Source organism: Neofelis nebulosa, chromosome 12 (genome assembly GCF_028018385.1).
Source record: "Neofelis nebulosa isolate mNeoNeb1 chromosome 12, mNeoNeb1.pri, whole genome shotgun sequence".
Lineage (NCBI taxonomy): Eukaryota > Metazoa > Chordata > Mammalia > Carnivora > Felidae > Neofelis > Neofelis nebulosa.
The window spans coordinates 64,488,546-64,508,746 of record NC_080793.1 but is presented as its reverse complement, the minus strand read 5'-3'; the positions used below and the strand labels follow the sequence as shown (position 1 = coordinate 64,508,746).

The window sequence follows — 20,201 nt, the reverse complement described above, 5'->3', positions numbered from 1 at the left end:
AACAAAAGGATTTCTATTATCATAATTTGTATTCAACACTGTACTAGAAAGACAAGAATAAGGCTTAAAAAGAGATTAAAGACATAAAGATTGGAAAGGAGGAAAGTAAAAATGTCTTTATTTGCAAAAGACATGATTGTGCATATTTAAAATCCAAAAGAATCTACAAATAAGCTACTAGAATAGGTAAATTTAACAAAATGCCTTGATATAAGATCAGTATTTAAAAATCCACCGTATTTTAATAAACCAATAATAAATTAGAAAATAAAATTTTAAAAAATGTATTATTTATAATAGTATCAAAATAGAAAAAAATACATAGGAATAAATCTAATGACACATGTCAAAGGCTTCACCTCTACTTTGAAAAACTACCCAGCAGGATTTGCTATGGAAACAGATGAAATTTCTATGAAAATGCAAAGGTCTTAAGTTAGCCAATAAATTTTTTGAAGAAGTAAAACTTTAAGGCCTTACACTACCATATTTCATAACTTACTATAACGCAATAATAATTATAACTGTGAAGTAGTAGGATAAAGAAAAATAATTGGATCAAAAGAAGAGAATACACAGTCTAGACAGAGATCTACATATATATATGTGGTCACTGGATTGACAACAGAGGCCCTGCTACAATTCAGTGGACAGAGGATGGTCTTTCCAACAAACGGTGGTAGTGCAACTGTATATCCATATAGTAATATAAATCTTGACACTTACCTTAAACTACACACAAAAACAATTCCAGGTGGATCAAGCTCAAATAATCAAGCATCTACTAAGAACATAGGAGAATATTCGTGTGTTCCTGGAAAAGGGAACAATCTTTCAAGCAGACACACAAAGAACTATCATTAAAGAAAACACTGATCCTGAACTGTATTAAATTTAAGAACTTGGCTCATCAGAAAACATTATTTAAAAAAAAAGTCAAAGGAGGGGGCCAAGATGGCAGAGCAGCATGGAAGTTTTTTTGCATCTCTCATCCCTGAAATGCAGCCAGATCAACAGCAAACCATCTTGCACACCTAGAAAACTGATTTGAGGATTAACACAACAATCTGGACAACTTAAATCACAGAACTCGGCAGGTACACAGTGTGGAGAGGTGAACTGGGGGAGAGAGAGCCACAGAAGGAAGGGAGCTTTTTTTGCTTGCTGAGAGAGGACAGAGATGGGTTAGTGGGTGGGAGAAGAGTATGGGAAGCACTCCCCCTCAACCCCTGAAAGCAGCTGGAGAAAAAGAGGGAGAGTGGAAACAGCTGCAAGGGACTGAACAAAAAAGAGAGAAAGGAGAAAGGAGAGGGTTTAAATTCCATTAAGACTCTATAAACAGGGGGAGTGCTGAGTCTGAAACGCTGCAGCTCCGATACCTGGCGGTGCTCTGGTGGGAAGGGCCAATCCCCAGGAGCAGAGATCAATTCCTCGGGCCACACAGGGAGAGGCAATTCCCATGCTGGGAAGACATCTGGTAGAAGCTCTGCGGCCTCCCCACAGGCAAAGGTCCCAGCACACCCCAGAGAACAACATTTTGCTGATGCTGGAACGAGTATGTTAAGGGGGAAGTCTGATGCCAGATGTGTGCTGTGATTTACCATAATCCCTGAAATGCTGTGGCTACATGATCGCGGGAACTTTTTCTGGGTCAGACTGGCACCCAGCCACAGTCTCTGGGCATCTGCAGCAGCATGGTCCTGCAAACGTTCCTGGGGGCAGACCAGCACCCAACCATTGCTTGGCGAGACCTTCCCCCCAAAGGGTTCCTCCCCCACTCTGAGGGAAGAAAAGATGAATAAAACCAAACCAACAAACCAAAAAGACCAAAAGCAAAAAAGACTAGAAACAACCAGACACTACCACCAGAAACTTCAACTCTACAGGCAACGTAATGGCAATAAATTCATTATCTTTTAGTACTCATTCTAAACGTCAATGAACTAAACGCTCCAATCAAAAGACAGAGGGTAACAGAATGGATAAGAAAACAAGATCCATCTATATGCTGTTTACAAGAAACACATTTTAGACCTAAAGACACCTTCAGATTGAAAGTAAGGGGATGGAGAACCATTTGTCATGCCAATGGTCACCGAAAGAAAGCCGGAGCAGCCATACTTATATCAGACAATCTAGATTTTAAAATAAAGACTGTAACAAGAGATGAAGAAGGGCATTATATCAAAATTAAGGGTCTATCCACCACGAAGATCTAACAATTGTAAACATTTATGATCCAAACATGCAAGCACTCAAATATGTAAATCAATCACAAGCATAAAGAAACTCATTGATAATAATACCATAATGGTAGGGGACTTCAACACCCCACTTACAGCAATGGACAGATCATCTAAATAGAAAATCAACAAGGAAACAATGGCTTTGATGACACACTGGACCGGAGGGATCTGAATTAACAGATATTTTCAGAACATTTTATCCTAAAGCCGCAAAATACACATTCTTCTTGAGTGCACATGGTACATTCTCCAGAACAGATCACATACTGGGACACAAATCAGCCCTCAACAAGTACGGAAAGACAGATCATACCATGCATATTTTCAGACCACACTACTATGAAACTTGAAATCAACCACAAGAAAAAATTTGGAAAGATAACAAATACTTGGAGACTAAAGAACATCCTATACTAAAGAATGAAAGGGCTAACCAAGAAGTTATAGAGGAAATTGAAAAGTACATGGAAGCCAATGAGAATGATAACACCACAGTCCCAAACCTCTGGGACGCAGCAAAGGCAGTCCTAAGAGGGAAGTATGTAGCAATCCAGGCCTTCCTAAAGAAGAAAGTAAGGTCTCAGATATACAACCTAACCTTACACCTGAAAGAGCTGGAAAAAGAACAGCAAATAAAACCCAAAATCAGCAAAGACAGGGAATAACAATGATTAGAGCAGAAATCAATGTTATCGAAACTAACCAACCAACCAAACAAAAAACCCAAAAAACAGTAGAACAGATCAATAAAACCAGGAGCTGGTTCTTTGAAAGAACAAAGAATTAACAAAATTGATAAACCCCTAGCCAGTTTGATCAAAAAGAAAAAGGAAAGGACCCAAATAAATAAAACAAAGAATGAAAGAGGAGAGATCACAACCACACAGAAATATAAACAATAATAAGAGAATGTTATGAGCAATTATATACCAATAAAATGGGCAATCTGGAAGAAATGGACAAATTCCTAGAAACATATAAACTACCAAAACTGAAACAGGAAGAAATAGAAAATTTGAACAAATCCATAACCAATAAAGAAATCGAATTAATAATCAAAAATCTCCTAAAAAAACCAGAGTCCAGGGCTGGATGGCTTTCCAGGGGAATTCTACCAAACATTTAAAGAAGACTTAACACCTTTTCTTTTGAAGCTGTTCCAAAAAGTAGAAATGGAAGGAAAACTTCCAAACTCATTCTATGAAGCCAGCATTACCTTGATTCCAAAACCAGAAAAAGACCCCATTAAAAAGAACTACAGACCAATTTCCGTGATGAACATGGATGCAAAAATCCTCAACAAGATATTAGCCAACCAGATGCAACAATACATTAAAAGAATTATTCACCACAACCAAGTGGGATTTATACCTGGGATGCAGGGCTGGTTCAATATCCACAAAACAATCAATGTGATGCATCACATCAATAAAAGAAAAGAGAAGAACCACATGATCCTCTTAATAGATGCAGAGAAAGCATTTGATAAAATATAGCAACCTTTTTTGATAAAAACCCTCAAGAAAATAGAGATAGAAGGATTATACCTCAAGATCATAAAAGCCATATATGAAAGACCCACTGCTAATATCATCCTCAATGGGGGGAAAATGGAGAGCTTTCCCCCTAAGGTCAAGAACACGACAAGGATGTCCACTCTCACCACTGTTTTTCAACATAGTATTGGAAGTCTTAGCCTAAGCATTCAGACAACACAAATAAATAAAAGGCATCCAGATTGGCAAGGAGGAAGTTAAACTTTCACTCTTCGCAGATGACATGATACTCTATATGGAAAACCCAAAAGATTCCACCAAAAAACTGCTAGAACTGATCCATGAAATCAGCAGTCTTAGGATATAAAATCAATGCACAGAAATCGGTTGCATACCTATACACTAATAATGAAGTAACAGAAAGAGAAATCAAGGAACTAATCCCATTTACAACTGCACCAAAACCCATAAAATACCTAGGAATAAGCCTAACCAAAGAGGTGAAAAATCTAAACACTGAAAACTACAGAAAGCTTATGAAAGAAATTGAAGAAGACCCACACACACAAAAATGGAAAAATATTCCATGCTCCTGGAAAGGAAGAGCAAATATTGTTAAAATGTCAATACTACCCAAAGCCATCTACATATTCAATGCAATCCCTATCAAAGTAACACCAGCATTCTTCACACAGCTAGAACAAACAATCCTAAAATTTGTATGGAACCAGAAAAGACCCCAAACAGCCAAAGCAATCCTGAAAAAGAAAACCAAAGCAGGAGGCATCACAATCCTGTACTTCAAGCTGTATTACAAAGCTGTAATAGTACAAGACAGTATGGTACTGGCACAAAAACAGACAGATCAATGGAACAGAATAGAAAGCCCAGAGATGGACCCATAAACATATGGCCAACTAATCTTTTACAACACAGGAAAGAATATCCAATGGAATAAAGAGTCTTTTCAGCAAGTGTTGCTGGGAAAACTGGACAGCAACATGCAGAAAAATGAACCTGGACCACTTTCTTACTCCATACACAAAAATAAACTCGAAATGGATGAAAGACCTAAATGTAAGACAGGAAACCATCAAAATCCTCAAGGAGAAAGCAGGCAAAAACATCTTTGACCTTGGCCACAGCAACTTCTTACTCAACACATCTCCAGAGGCAAGGGAAACAAAAGCAAAAATGAACTATTGGGACCTCATCAAAATAAAAAGCTTCTGCACATTGAAGGAAACAATCAGCAAAACTAAAAGGCAGCCAATGGAATGGGAGAAAATATCTGCAAATGACATATCAGATAAAGGATTAGTATCCAAAATCTATAAAGAACTTATCAAACTCAGGGTGCCTGGGTGGCTCAGTCGGTTAACTGTCCAACTTTGGCTCAGGTCATGATCTCACAGTTCGTGAGTTCGAGCCCCACATCAGGCTCTGTGATGACAGCTCAGAGCCTGAAGCCTGTTTTGGATTGTGTCTCCCTCTCTCTCTGCCCCTCCCCCCTCACATTCTGTCTCTCTCTTGAAAATAAACATTAAAAAAAAAAAAAAGAACTTATCAAACTCAACACCCAAAAAACAAATAACCCAGTGAAGAAATGGGCAAAAGATATGAATAGATACTTCTCCAAAGAAGACATCCCGATGGCCAACTGACACATGAAAAAATGCTCATTCATCATCAGGGAAATACAAGTCAAAACCACAGTGAGATACCACCTCACACCTGTCAGAATGGCTAACATTAACAACTCAGGCAACAACAGATGTTGGCAAGGATGCGGAGAAAGAGGATCTCTTTCCACTGCTGGTGGGAATGCAAACTGGTGCAGCCACTCTGGAATACAGTATGGAGGTTCCTCAAAAAATTAAAAATAGAACTACCCTATGACCCAGCAATTGCACTTCTAGGTATTTATCCAAGGGATACAAGGATGCTGTTTCGAAGAGGCACATGCACTCCAATGTTCCTAGCAGCCCTATCAACAATAGCCAAAGTATGGAAAGAGCCCAAATGTCCATCAATGGATGAATGGATAAAGAAGAGGTAGTATATACATACAATGGAGTATTCTTCGGCAATCAAAAGGAATGAAATCTTGCCATTTGCAACTATGTGGATGGAACTAGAGGGTATTATGCTAAGCGAAATTAGTCAGAGAAAGACAAATATCATATATGACTTCACTCATGAGGAATTTGATATAAAACAGATGTACATAAGGGAAGGGGAGCAAAAATAATATAAAAACAGGGAGGGGCACAAAACATAAGGGACTCTTAAATATAGGGAACAAACAGAGGGTTGCTGGAGGATTGTGGGAGGGGATGGGCTAAATGGATAAGGGACATTAAGGAAGACACTTGTTGGGATGAACAATGGGTGTTATACATAGGAAATGAATTACTGGAATCTACTCTGAAATCATTGTTGCACTATACTCTAACTAACTTGGATGTAAATTTAAAAATTAATTAATTTTAAAAAGTCAAATCACAGAATCCAAAAACAGTTGCAACATACACATCTGGTGAATGACTTGTATTGATAACATAGAAATAATTTCGACTAATCAAGAAGATAAAGCAAAGAGTCCAATTAAAACAAAGAACTGAACAGGTACTTTACATAAAAGAATATTTACATGGCCCAACACAAATAATGGTGTTTGAAATTAGCATTTGTTACAGAAAAGCAAATTATAAATTTCAACAAGAGACCACTATACAGCCACCAGGATAACGAAAATCAAAAAAGACTGACAGTAGCAAGTGTTGGTGAGAATTTGGTACAGTCAGAACGTTGGTAGTATAAATTGGTTCAAGCACTTTAGAAAGCTAATTGTAATATATATTAAAGCTGAACATATGTTTATTCCATGCATCAGCCATTCTATTTCTAGGTATAACCAAGAGAAATGAAGATATACTAAGAGACACAAAGGATTGTTCATAGCAGCTTTATTCATAATAGTGCCCAAATGGGAAAATAAAAGTAAAAAACTCACCACCAAGAGAATGAGCCAATAAAGTTATCATATGATCATATAATGAAATACTTTCTGCTCAGCAATAAAAAGGAAGTAATGGGGGTGCCTGGGTGGCTCAGTTGGTTAAGAATCTGACTCTTGGTTTCGGCTCAGGTCATGGTCTCACAGTTTATGAGTTCGAGCCCCACATTAGGCTCTGCGCAGACAGTGCAAAGTCTAATTGGGATTCTCTTTCTGTCTCTCACTCAAAAAAAAAAAAAAAAAAAAAAAAAAAGTAATGAAACATACAGCAGCAAGACGGATAATCTAAACCATGTTATGTACACAGAAAAAAGCCAGATCCCCCCATCTCCTAAAAAAGGGTACAGATTATGATTCTGTTTATACAATGTTAAAAAATGAAGTTATCCTTTTTTTGGACATATGATGTTAGAATAGCACTTGCCTCTGCAGAGCAGGGCAGTGGTTATTAACTGGGAACTGGAAGGAAGGAAAGTTTAGGGTGACAAAAATGTTCTCCATCTTAATCTGAGTGGTAAGTTACATTTGCACATATGTATACATATGTAAAAATCCACCCAGTTCATACTTAAGAGTGTACTTCACCAGTATAAACGATCTCATTTACAGAAATAAATAAAAGGAAAAAATAAAGAATGCATACAAGAGAAAAATTGACAAAAATTCATAGTTAATAATTTGAGAAGGTAGGAACAGGTCTATTACATTATTATCCCTTTGTATCTTTCTATAAATTAAAAATTTCCCCAAATGTCACTAGTAGAAATGAAAGAGCCTGGTCTAGCAGACACTAAGTCCAAAGACAATTAAACAGGGAAATATATATGTCCTACATGTCAGAAGGATTAATTCTTTAATAATTAAAAAGCTTTCTTTTAAAAAAAATTTTTTTTAAATGTTTTATTTATTTTTGAGACAGAGAGAGACAGAGCATGAGCAGGGGAGGGGCAGAGAGAGAGGGAGACACAGAATCCGAAACAGGCTCCAGGCTCTGAGCTGTCAGCACAGAGCCCGACGTGGGGCTCGAACTCACAGACTGTGAGATCATGACCTGAGCCGAAGTCGGACCCTTAACCGACTGAGCCACCCAGGCACCCCTAAAAAGCTTTCAAAACGAGCAAAAGGGAGGAAGGCTGATTAACAACTATACACACACAAACACACACAAACCACTTAAAAAATATACTAAATATGCACAATCTCAGCTCTCATACACTTCTGGAACAGGGATCATCATCTTTCTGCCCTTACGTCAAGAAAACCTCTGGAGTCTTGACTCTTACTTCACCCCTTTCACGTTTTTTACAGTCTGCTAGTACTTCCAGATTAAACACAAAACTGCTTTTATTGCATGAATTTATTGCATGTTAGAACTCAGGATGAAGCCAAACCCTTAAGGAAAACATCTAACAACTTCTAGTGTTATGTGCCTCTTGTCTGACATAAAATGCATACACTGAGGTCATCAGGGTGGGCCCTACCCCAATCTGACTAGTGTCCTTTTAAGAAAAATCTGGACACAGATATGAACAGAGGGAAGATGATGTGAAGACATAGGGAAAAAGCATCTATAAGCAAAGAAAAGAGGCCTGGAACAGATTCTTCCCTCAACAGTCTTCAGAAGGAATCAACCCTGTCCATTCCCTGATTTTGGATTTCCAGCCTCTAGACTGTAAGAAAATAAAGTTGTTGTTTAAGCCACCCAGTCTGTGGTACTTTATTATGGCAGCCTTAGCAAACTAATATACCTAGTCTGGTCCCAACATTTATCTCATTCGCTCTTAATATTCCTTAAGAGGAATTCTAAAGTGGAATAGGCAGAGATTCTTACTGGACCCTCAAAATGCAGTAACCTCCCTCTACTCTGCAACAATTAAAATCCCACTTGTTTTTCAGGACTGACGTGATCCTTTTCAATTATCCACCTTTGATTGACTTAGTCTTTCTCTGACAAATTGCAAATCCTGATGCTGATTCAATTCAAACAATCGATTAGCTAATTCATTTAATCTTAACTTGTTTCCCATGTATAAGGAAGAAAGCTCCACATTATTCCTAGCACCTCCTATGTATTATCCCCTCTAAGGGGACTGTACTTGCCCACAAGAAGTTTAGTTCTTCTCAGAAGCACACAGACAGTCTGGAGATGATCCAGTCTTAAAGATGAGGAGGCTAAATGACAACATCTTATTTATTAATTAAATGACAGCATTTTAGAGAAAAGCATGAGATGGGGGTGGTGATGTCAGGAAAACATCCTCTTGGAGCATCCTTTATTAAGAACAGGTCTTTTTTGTAATGCATACAAATATGCACAGGTTTCTAGGACAAAAGATAGTAATGGCACGGGCTCTGCCTTATAAGAAGTAAGGTGGTCTGAAAATAGGAATCTAAATTCTTAGGGTGCCTGGGTGGCTCAGATGGTTAAGCCTCCAACTCTTGACTTCTGTGCAGGTCATGATATTATGGTTCATAGGATCTAGCCTGGAGTCGGACTCTGTGCTGTCAGTGCGGAGCCTGCTTGGGATTCACTCTCTCCTCTCTCTCTGCCCCTCTCTGGCTCATGTATGCATGTGTGCATGCACACACGCGGCTCTCTCTCAAAATAAATAAACATTAAAAAAAAAAAAAAAGAAATCCAAATTTTTTCAGTGGCCCAGTTCTATATAGAGAGGAGATAATCTTTTATTAAAAACAATTTAATGAGCATTCTCAACTAAAGAAGAGGGCTTAGAATGGAGCATATGAAAATGAACCCATGGTAGTTCCACACCTTGAAGCTAATAGCCTAACTGGAGAGACAAATACATTATCAGGTGACTTACACCAATGCATGAAGTTATAATGGGGCTGTGCAGATTCAGAAAAGGGGAAATTAGCACAGAGGGAGACAAGGGGAAAGAGAAGAGTATTACTTCCTGGATGAGGCAACCAAAGTAAAGAGCCAGACATCATCTCCATTAGAATAGCCACTATCAGAAAATAGCAAGTGTTGGTAAGGATGTAGAGTAACTGGAATCCCTGTGCACTGCTGGTGGGAATATAAAATGGCACGGCCACTGTGGAACAGTACGGTGGTTCCTCAAAAAATTAAATGTAGAATTACCACATGAACCAGCAATGCCACTTCTGGAAATAAATACCCACGAGACTGGCATTCTCGGAAGAGGTATCTGTACACCTATGCTCATAGCAGCATTATTCACAATAACCAAAAGGTGGAAGTAACCTGAGTGTCTAACACCTGATGAAGGGATAAATAAAATGTGGTATATACACACAATGTACTATTATTCAGCCTTAAAAAAAGGAAGGAAATTCTGATACATGCATGAAACTTGAGAACTTCATGCTAAGTGAAATAAATGAGTCACAAAAAAACAATTACTATATGATTCTACTTATATGAGTAGGGACACTAATGGACAGAAAGTAGAGTGGTGGCTGCCAGAGGCCAAATGCTGAGAAGAATGATGAGCTGTTGTTTAATGGATATATAGCTTGGGGCACCTGGGTGGCTCAGTCGGTCAAGTGCCTGACTCTTGATTTTGGCTCAGGTCATGATCACATGGTTAGTGAGACGGGCTCCTCAATAACATCACAGAGCCTGCTTAAGATTCTCTCTCCTTCTCTCTCTGCCCCTCCCCTGCTCATGACCTCTCTCAAAATAAATAGATAAACATTTACAAAAAATAATGGATATACAGCTTTAGTTCTGCAAGATGAAGAGTTCTGGAGACTGGGTGCATAGAAATACGAATGTACTTAATATTACTGAACTGTACAGTTGAAAAATGGCTACAATGATATATATTATCTGCATTTTGCTACAATTAAAAATAAAATGAAAAAAGAAAAATAAAGAGCCAAGTGTCTTAGATGCTTGGGCTGCCATAACAAAATACCATAGACTGGGTAGACTGTGGTAATAAGCAGCAGACATTTATTTCCTCACAGTTCTAGAGGCTAGAAGTCCAAGATCAGAGTATCACCATGGTTGGGTTCTGGTGACATTGTCTTCCTGGGTTACAGATGGCCACTTCTTGCTGTGTCCTCACATGGCCTTTGCCTGGTGCCTATGTGTAGAGAGAGAAATCTGTCTCTCTCTTTCTTTTCTTGTAAGACCATCAATCCTACTGGATTAGGATCCCACCGTTATGCTTCACTTAATCTCCATTACCTCCTAAAAGCTCTATCTCTAGGGGTGCCTGGATGGCTAGTTGGTTGAACATCAGACTCTTGACTTTGGCTCAGGTCATGATCTCAGTTTGTGGGTTCGAGCTCCACGTCAGGGCTCTGTACTGACAGCACAGGGCCTGCTTGGGATTCTCTCTCTACTCCTTCCTCACTTACATGTGCACTCTCTCTCAAAATAAATAAATAGACATTTTTAAAAAATGCTCTATCTCTAAATACAGTCACACTGGGGGGTAGGGATTCAACATATAAATTTGGGATGGGGGAACACAATTCAATCCACAGCACCAGATGCACAGGATGAGGATGCGGTTCTAAAGGTCAATCCAGAGGAGACAATGAAAAGATAATATGAAGCAGTTAGGGATAGGAGGATATGTTTAAAAAACTCAATGAGGTTTGGTTTAGTAATTTTTTTTTTTTACCTTTTAGTAATATTTTTAATAGCAAATTTTTTTAATGTCATATTCCCCACTAGATTGTGAACACTATTAGTGAAGAAAAGTATCTGTATTGTTTAAGCTGTAACTATGGCACATGCTACTTTCTTGGAACATCTTGGTTGCTCAATAGTTATCAAAAAAGTCAGAACACCAAAAAAAGTGGAAAAATAAATAAATAAATAAAAGGAAGGGGTAATGCTTCCAAAGCCTGAACACTGTCTTGAGAAATTAGGAATTTTATCATATAGGGTAAAGAGCCATGAGGTGATTTACACAAGGACAAGACGTTACTTCATTAGCATTTAGATGAACTACCCATGTGGAAGGTATGCTTGAGTAGGTGACAAAAGAAATGGGCAGGTTAGTAAAGAACCTATTCCAACAGTTCAGTTGTGATACTGTGAGATAGCAAAAAAGGAATAAAGTAGCAGAATGCATTTATTTGTTTTTAGGTTTATTTATTTTGAGAGAGAGAGAGAGAGAGAGAGAGAGAGCGCACAAGTGGGGGAGGAACACAGAGAGAGGGAGGGGGAGGGAGGGAGGGAGAGGGAGAGAGAGAGAGAGAGAGAGAGAGAGAGAGAGAGAATCCCAAGCAGGTTCAGCACAGAGCCTGATGTGGGGCTCAAACTCATGAATCACGAGATCGTGACCTGAGCCAACAACAAGAGTTGGACGCTTAACTGAGACACCCACACACCCCAAGAATGCATTTAAAATATACATTTAGGTTTAACCGTATAAAATAGCTGTCATCTTTGACAAATAGGAAAGTAGCAAGACGTGAGTACACACCAGATGTGGCAGAAGTTGCGAGACTGAGAACAAAAGGAGCCTGGGATGCACTGCACTTTTGTGGCTTGGGTGCCTGGCTGACTAGGGAGGGAAAGATGAGGGGATAGTTTGGGGAGGGCTGTAAATCTTAACTTTTACTTTGAATCAGTTGAGCTGGAGATGCCTTTTGGATACCTACAGAGAGATGTTGAGTGAACTATGTCCAATATGGTAGTCACTAGCCACGTGTGACTATTTGAAACCTAAATTAAAAATTCGGTTACTCAGTCACACTAGCTGCATTTTGAGTGTTCAACAGGTACATGTGGCTAGTGGCCACCGTTTGGGACAATGCAGATAAAGATCATTTCCATCATCACAAAAAGTGCTACTGGTCACAGGGGGCTGCAGAGACACATTTGCAAGAACTAACAAATACATCACTGTTCAAACCAGAGCGGGGATGAAAGGAGTCAAGAAGACTAGCTGGAAAAATAGGGAGAAGGAATGGAAACTTGTGAAGGGACATGTGAAAGGGCAAGAGAAGGAAGGGGACTCCACAAAAGAAACAAGCATAAACCGACACAGACACTAACACGGGAGACCGTCCAGAAGGACAAAGTAGGGGCGAGTCAGACACTGCAGACAGATCTGTGCGAGACCCACTGGATTGAACTGTAATTAGGTCACCGGTGAGTGTAGGTCACAGGCACATGCAGCGGCCTGAAATGTGAATGGAAAGTGCAGTAGCATTTGCTAGAGAATAGAACTTTAAGCTGTCTGCTAAACAGCTTGTTCAATACGGCACTTGAGAGAAATATGTACACAGAGCTATTTTTAGGACATGAATGTACCACCTATTCATGCTGGGCTCCAGTTAGTCTAAGTGTCATCTCTGGGTCCAGCAGGATGATCAGAGAAAGGTCTACTTCTTCTGTTTTATTGACACAGACAACTGTATTAATGAAAGCCCTGCTTTGATAATGTGCCCTTTACTTCCACTGAGGAAAAAGTGGAAACAACATTCTATAATTATTTCAGGGTTGTTCTGGAAAGATCTGCACTATCACCTACCTGAAGACCAACAAAGACATTTTTCCTGACTTCAGTAACTTTAGACTCCACGAGGAATATTTGGTTTAAGATTCTCATCAATGCATATCTGAAACAAATATTGTCTATCTGACTCTCTGCCATGGCTTATTAGGTCAGGAAGAAATCTGCCCCTGCACTTTGAAAAATCTGTAAAGTCAGAGGACTGCCATCTATCCACATGCCAACTCTGCTGTACTACTCATCTGCTTTCCCGTATCTTCCTTGAATGGTTTTGATCCATTTCTTTATTATTATTAAAAAATTTTTTGTGTGTCTATTTATTTTTGAGAGAAAGAGAGACAAAGTGCAAGTGGGGTAGGGGCAGACAGAGAGGGGGAGACACAGAATCTGAAGCAGCCTCCAGGCTCTGAGCTGTCAGCACAGAGCCTAAACATGGGGCTTGAACTCACAGACTGTGAGGGTTTTGATCTATTTCTATTTCTACTTTTCTATGTTAATTAACCACCCATAAAATCCATTATAAAAAAAGGTGCATACATACAACTCACCTGAGTTGTGTCCATTTTCTGCTGTTGTTGGGAGAGTACAGACAACTGTGAAGGATAAGCTGGGAATAAGGAAAGAGGAAAGGAATCATGAGAGGTCTGGTGAGATTCTGCATTCAGTTGCCTAAAAGTCTCATCACACCAGCTGGGGAAAAGCCTCCCTATGGAAAAATGTCCTGCTGACCCTTGAGAAGGGGCAGGAAGCACCACAGAGTGCTTCATTCCCTGAATATGTAGTACATCTCTGATATGGTCACATGGATGTAACCTTGCTATTTTTCACTAGGTGACTGTGAATTATTTCCCCGTTGATTATTAATATCCTATTAATATTATTTATACTTTGAGCTAGAGAATCAACAGAAAACTCTGGGAAAAAAAGATGCTTAGTGACCAAATATTTTAAAATACTTTTGTTCTTCTGAACAAAGGACTTTTGGTAAGACTTTTGATAAGACACTTCTAGTGACTTACGTATGACAGAATGAACAGCACTATGCTTTCCTCCTAGCTCTGTCCTGGGTGACCAGGGGACATACATCTGAGGCTCCAGTTTTTTAAAAGTTTCAAAAGAGTCAGAGATAGAAATCTACTCCTATACTGTCATTTTGTAATTCTTTATGTTCAGGATAAAGGAAAACTCAGCATATCCCTAGATGCCCCTTCTGATGGACACAATGAGAGAGTGGCTCAGAATCTGCAAATAAGTGAAGAATGAAGAAAATAGGGGGCTGTTTAGGGACGGAGAATGAATTTCCTTGGCTCTGGCTTGGCTTTTCTTGTACGGCCTGACAATCACCAATCTCTTCCAACCCCAGCTCACCACCTTCTGCAAGCTGGACTAGTTTCCACTGTCATACAGTCTGTGATGGCTTCTGGATGTGGTGACATCACCAAGTCTGGCTCTTTCTGGAAAAGGTAGTAACAAAATGCTTCTGGTGGAACAAATTAGGACCCACTCCTTTTTGGGTTCTTCTGCATTTGTTCTGAAGCTTTGGTGAGGATGGTCCCTGTCAGATAAACTTTTCTTCCAGGTGGGACTCCTGTCCCCAGGGCTCCTCTCCTGCTTGCCACACAAGAGCCGCTTTGTTCCAAAGACGTTGAGATTTAGGCCTAGGAAACAAATTCCTTTTAGTTGAAACTTTCATTGAGAGCAAAATTTCTTAGCTTCAGCACTACTGATATTTTGGGCTGCAGAATTCTTTGTGACGGGGGGTGGGGGGGTCCTGTACGTTGTAGGATGCCTAGCAGTATTTCTGGTGTCTACCCACCAGATGTTAGGAGCAATCCTCCTCTGTTGTGACAAACCATATCATCTCCAGCCATTTCCAAAAGTCCTCTGGAGAGCAAATCGCCCTAGTTGGGCACCACTAGTGTAGGGCCTGATTTTCTTCAAGATCATTATAACTGTTCTATTATTATAGCCACTAGCCACATCCCACTACTGAGCACTTGAAATGTGGCTAGTGCCACATGTTGAAGAATATTTTGTATATATTGAGATAAACACAGTATGTTCTTAAAATTAATTTCACGTTTTAGTTTTTAATATGGCTACTAGAACATTTAAAATTACCAATGTGGCTCACCTTATCTACTGGACAGCACTGCACTAGATATCAGACTGTGCCTTCTGAAGACAGCCTGGACAGCACAGGAGGTACCAGGAGCCTCAGTCTTATCCAGAGGCTCTGGAGACATGCCAGAAGCCCCAGAATAGATGCACGTGTCAGCAAGTGACATTTACGTCAGAGAGTGACATCATGCTAACTTTACAATCATAGTCACTCTGCTACTGCCGTGAAGCCTACAATGCTGGGTTTTAGGGAGGCAGGGTATTAGGAACAGCTGAATTTAGGAGTAAAGCCTATCAGTATTTGCATCCTGGCTTCATCGCCTTTTTGACCTGTGGTCTGTAATTTCACTCTTCTGAGCCCCCATTTTCTTTCTTTCTCTCTTTCTTTCTTTCTTTCTTTCTTTTTTTTTTTTAAGGATATGGTTATTCCTATAAATGGGGTGGCTGCAAAAACTAAGTTAAATACTAAATAAAAAAGAACAAAGTGTCTTTCAAATATGATGGGAGCCAACACTATATTTTGGCTTATTGCCTACTACTTACTAGTGTTACTAACACTTGGCTAAATGCATTATAGATTATGACTTACCTCTTTCTGAACAACGCCACAAAGCAGTTTTTAACTACTATCCTTATTTTCAGATAAGAACCTCACTTATGCCCGAGTGACAAAGGCGGAATTTATCCGGTCTTTCTGGCTTCCAAGTTCAACGCCAGGGCGCGCTTTGTGCCGGGCTCACGGTCAGTATCCAATACGGAAACGCGCATTACCCTCCCGCCGCCGGCCTGGATCTTCCCCGCTCCCGCTGCAGTCAGCTCCCGCACCCCAGTCTGCAGGGAACATCTTCCGACAGCACTCGCCCCATCTGGGCCCCTGGAGCCCACACCCACCCGTCTTTGCCAGGTCTACGTTCCTGCCGGGGTCGGCACTTGGGGTGAACGGGGAGTTCCCGAGACGTCGTGGCCCCTTCCTGTGGGCACGAGCCCGCCCCTTTCCCTCCCAGCGTGCGGAGTAGGCCTCTCTCACCTGAGGGCAAACCCGGCGCATCCGCACAGCCAGGGAGGACGGAAGCCGGTAAATGGGTGACTGCACATGCGCAGGGAAAAGCCCAGGATATCCGTTCCTAGAATGCCGCGCGGTCAACCGGAACATCCAGAACTACATTTCCATGAAAATACCGCGACCGCTCGCAGGTTTCGTGTACGTTGGGGCAGTCCACGTGGCAGGGAGGCAGACGGTACAGGGGGCGTTATTAATGAGATGGTATCAACAGTCTGTATTGCTCTCTGGCGCCCAAATTCTACCAAAGTCCCAGAGGTTATGGGTTAAACTTTGACATACCATCAAATACAGTGTGCTCCTGGATCAGATCGTGGTTGGAGAAAACAAAAAGACGTTTGGGAACAACTGGGGAAATTTGTGTATGGATCGGATCTTAAAAATATTAAGGGAAGTTACGTTAGTTTTGTTAATTGTGATAATAACTATTGGGATTATGCAGGAAAATTTAGTTTTTTTAGAGATGCATATTAGAATACTTAGCATTATATTATATATTTGTAATTAAATAACAACCAGAAAAGGCAAATATAGTAACATGTTAAGGATTTCTACGTCTAATATGTGGGTATGATCATTTTACTGTTTTCTCCTTTTCTATGTGCTAGGAAGTTTTGTAATATAAAGTTCATAAAAGGGGAAATTTTAAACTATTTTTCCGAAAGTGTGCCTTTTAACTCAGCTGCCAAAAGGAAGAAAGGTACATGTGTCAAATAACAAAACTAAAACAGTAACAATTTGATGTCTTTTATTCAAGGGAAAACAAACCATAAAGCACTCTTCGGAGGGATGTTGGTCAAGAGTGAATTTGATTAATAGGGATTTCCTAATAAGGCCAAGTAAGCTAGCTAAAGCTGAGTTGCAAGATTGTGACTGGCATATATTAGGTTTCTTTGACAATGAGAGGAGTACCATTAGATCAGGCTGACTTAGGTTGAGATTTGTGACCTTGGCCCCCGTTTTGTGGGTACCAGTATGCAATTAACTTTACCATGTGTAAACAGTTTTTGTGACTAAGACTGTAAAATGTAACATAAAAAAAGAATATCTGTGATCCTCAGAGTTTATTTCTGAGAAAAAAAGAAAAAGTAAGCTGTTCAATCTTTCATAAGTAATATCTGAAAGTAAACACAACTCAGTTAGAAAACAATTATCATGCAAATTATGCATCTCCTAGGGATAAACTTGCATTTGCACACTTCTGAAATTAGGAACCAAATTAGGAACCTATGAACACATCTTATGACTGCCTTCGTGTGTGTGTGTGTGTGTGTGTGTGTGTGTGTTATACATATATACAAAACATACATATACTTACATATAAACACATACTTTTCTTGGTTATTTTGTAACATTATTATATATGGCAATGATAAAAAGATAGGGTTTTTTTTAAGTTTATTTTGAGAGAGAGAGAGAGTGTGTGTGTGTTTTGGGGAGGGGGGTGGGGGACAGAGAGAGAAGGAGAGAGAATCCCAAGCAGGCTCAGCACTGTCAGTGAAGAACCTAATGTGGAGCTCGAACCCTGGAGACGAAGTCTGATTCTTGGGGCAACTGAGCCACCCAGGTGCCCCAAAAGATAGTTTTTAAAAAAATTTTTTTAGGGGAGCCTGGGTGGCTCGGTCGGTTAAGCTTCCGACTTCGGCTCAGGTCATGATCTCACAGTCCATGAGCACAGAGCCCCGCGTCAGGCTCTGTGCTGACAGCTCGGAGCCTGGAGCCTGTTTCGGATTCTGTGTCTCCCTCTCTCTCTGACCCTCCCCTGTTCATGTTCTGCCTCTCTCTGTCTCAAAAATAAACGTTAAAAAAAAATGAAAACAAAATTTTTTAAACGTTTATTTATTTTTAAGAGAGCACAAGTGGGGCAGGGACAGAGAGAGAGGGAGACACAGAAGCCAAAGCAGGCTCCGGGCTGTCAGCACAGAGGCTGAAGCAGGGCTTGAACCCACAGACCGAGAGATCATAGCCTGAGCCAAAGTCAGACCCTTAACTGACTGAGCTACCACGCATACCAAATAGTTTTGATTAGCAAGAAAAAAGGATTGATGTTGCCAGTAAGTTATTGCAACTGGTGTGAATCCAGGTATAAAACGATTCTGTTGACACTTAAAAAACTTTAATAAATACCAGCTTTCTAGATGAAAAGAATATAATTAATGTTCCCATCAGAATCCTAAAAAAGTTTTCTCTGTGTTCTTTCTCTTTGACATTTATTTTGTTTGTTAAACCTAAAGAAATGATCCCAACTTTTATTCCAATAAAAACTTTTAGTAATGATCAGAAGAGAATTGAAAATGCCTAGCAATGTGTTTGTATTAACATGTATGATACTGCTAAAGTATTTAAAAACTGATCCTGGTGCAATAAAAGTTTAAGTCTAGGTAGTAAAGAAAGTGAGAAGGTAGTATGTGTCAGAGCTGGGATTTAAAGCAGTGGAAAGAGAACATTCAATAATTTTGTTAGAACAAGGTAAGTGCTGGAACACAATAAGGCCATATCCGTGGAATTCATATTACAATAAATAACTTTCATAGGGATTCAAATATAAGCAATTAAAGACAATTTCTAAAGTTTTAAAATTTCAATTTCTGAATTTTCCAAGTTCTTAAAGAATACAAATGTTTTAAAAATATAAGGCCTTTCCGTTCCTTTCCTAGGAAACCCTATCTCTTCACTCTTATCCCATGCCTGAAACCCTACCCTACACCGAAGGAAAACTGGCCTGTGTGTGCTGAGATGGGCTGCAGAACAATGACACCAAACACCAAGCAAACAAAATCATTTTTTGACCCTTATGATGTAACACAAACAAGGTCATTGTTTTGCATGAGTAAAGACAAAAACAAGGTTGCTCTGCTACTTTCAAAATACCAAACATCCCCCTCTCACCTGATACAAGTGACTGTTGCTTGTTTTTTTTTGTTTTTTTGTTTTTGTTTTGTTTTGCTTTGCTTTAACAACACCCAAACCTGAATAAACTCACCTGCTTTGGAACCACTGCAAAATGAAGTAACTAACACTCAAATCCTATAATTCCTTCCTAACATTTGTTACTGAAGCACTTTATCATTCCTATCATCCAATGTAATATGTGCTCTGTCTTACTGCAATGACTACTAAAATCTAAATTGTTCAACTGCATGTGTGTTGCTGGTGGTATTTGGCCGAATTACATTGACATCTTCTACAGTTATTAGTTGGAATTCTGTTAGAAAGATTTGTCCCTTCTCTCCAATATATTTATTTTCAATCATTTGTTTTTATCTGCATGGACACATGGAGATTTATTTCACTCTTTGGACTATTTTACTAGATTTATTATTTTGCTAAATATGTGCCATCTTTGGCTATTGGGAGTTCTTTCAGGCTGGCTCTGTGTCCTTTTTTTTTTTTTTTTTTTCTTTTCTTTTAATAGGCTTTATTTTTTAGAACAATTTTAGTTTATGACAAAATTCATAAAATACAGACAATTCCTATATACTTCCTGCCTCCACACAAGTACAGCCTTCCCCCTATAAACATCTCACACCAAAGGATGGTATATTTGTTACATTTAAAGAGCCTGCTTTGATATATCATTATCCACCCAAATACACAGTTTACATTAGAATTCACTCTTGGTATTATACATTCTATAGGCTTTGACAAATGTTGCCACCATTAAAATATCATACAGAATTGTTTTACTGTCTTAGAACTCCTCTGTGCTCTTCCTGTTCATCCTTCCCTCCTCTTCATCTCCTGATAACCACTCATTTTTTTCTGTCTCCATTATTTTGTCTTTCTCAGAAT

General features: G+C 39.4%; 1 protein-coding gene across 1 annotated transcript in view; it reads right to left on the bottom strand.

Annotated features, from left to right (window-relative positions):
- Positions 1-16,052, bottom strand: part of ZNF510 (zinc finger protein 510) — a 34,625-nt gene extending 18,573 nt beyond the window's left edge. Inside the window, exons 1-3 of the mRNA XM_058695444.1 lie at positions 15,939-16,052; positions 14,248-14,886; positions 13,777-13,835 (exon numbers count right to left, since the gene is read on the bottom strand). Of these exons, the coding sequence (XP_058551427.1) occupies positions 13,777-13,835; positions 14,248-14,314 (126 nt within the window). The 5' untranslated portion in view covers positions 14,315-14,886; positions 15,939-16,052. The remainder of the gene's footprint in view (positions 1-13,776; positions 13,836-14,247; positions 14,887-15,938) is intronic.
- Positions 16,053-20,201: the final 4,149 nt, after the last annotated feature.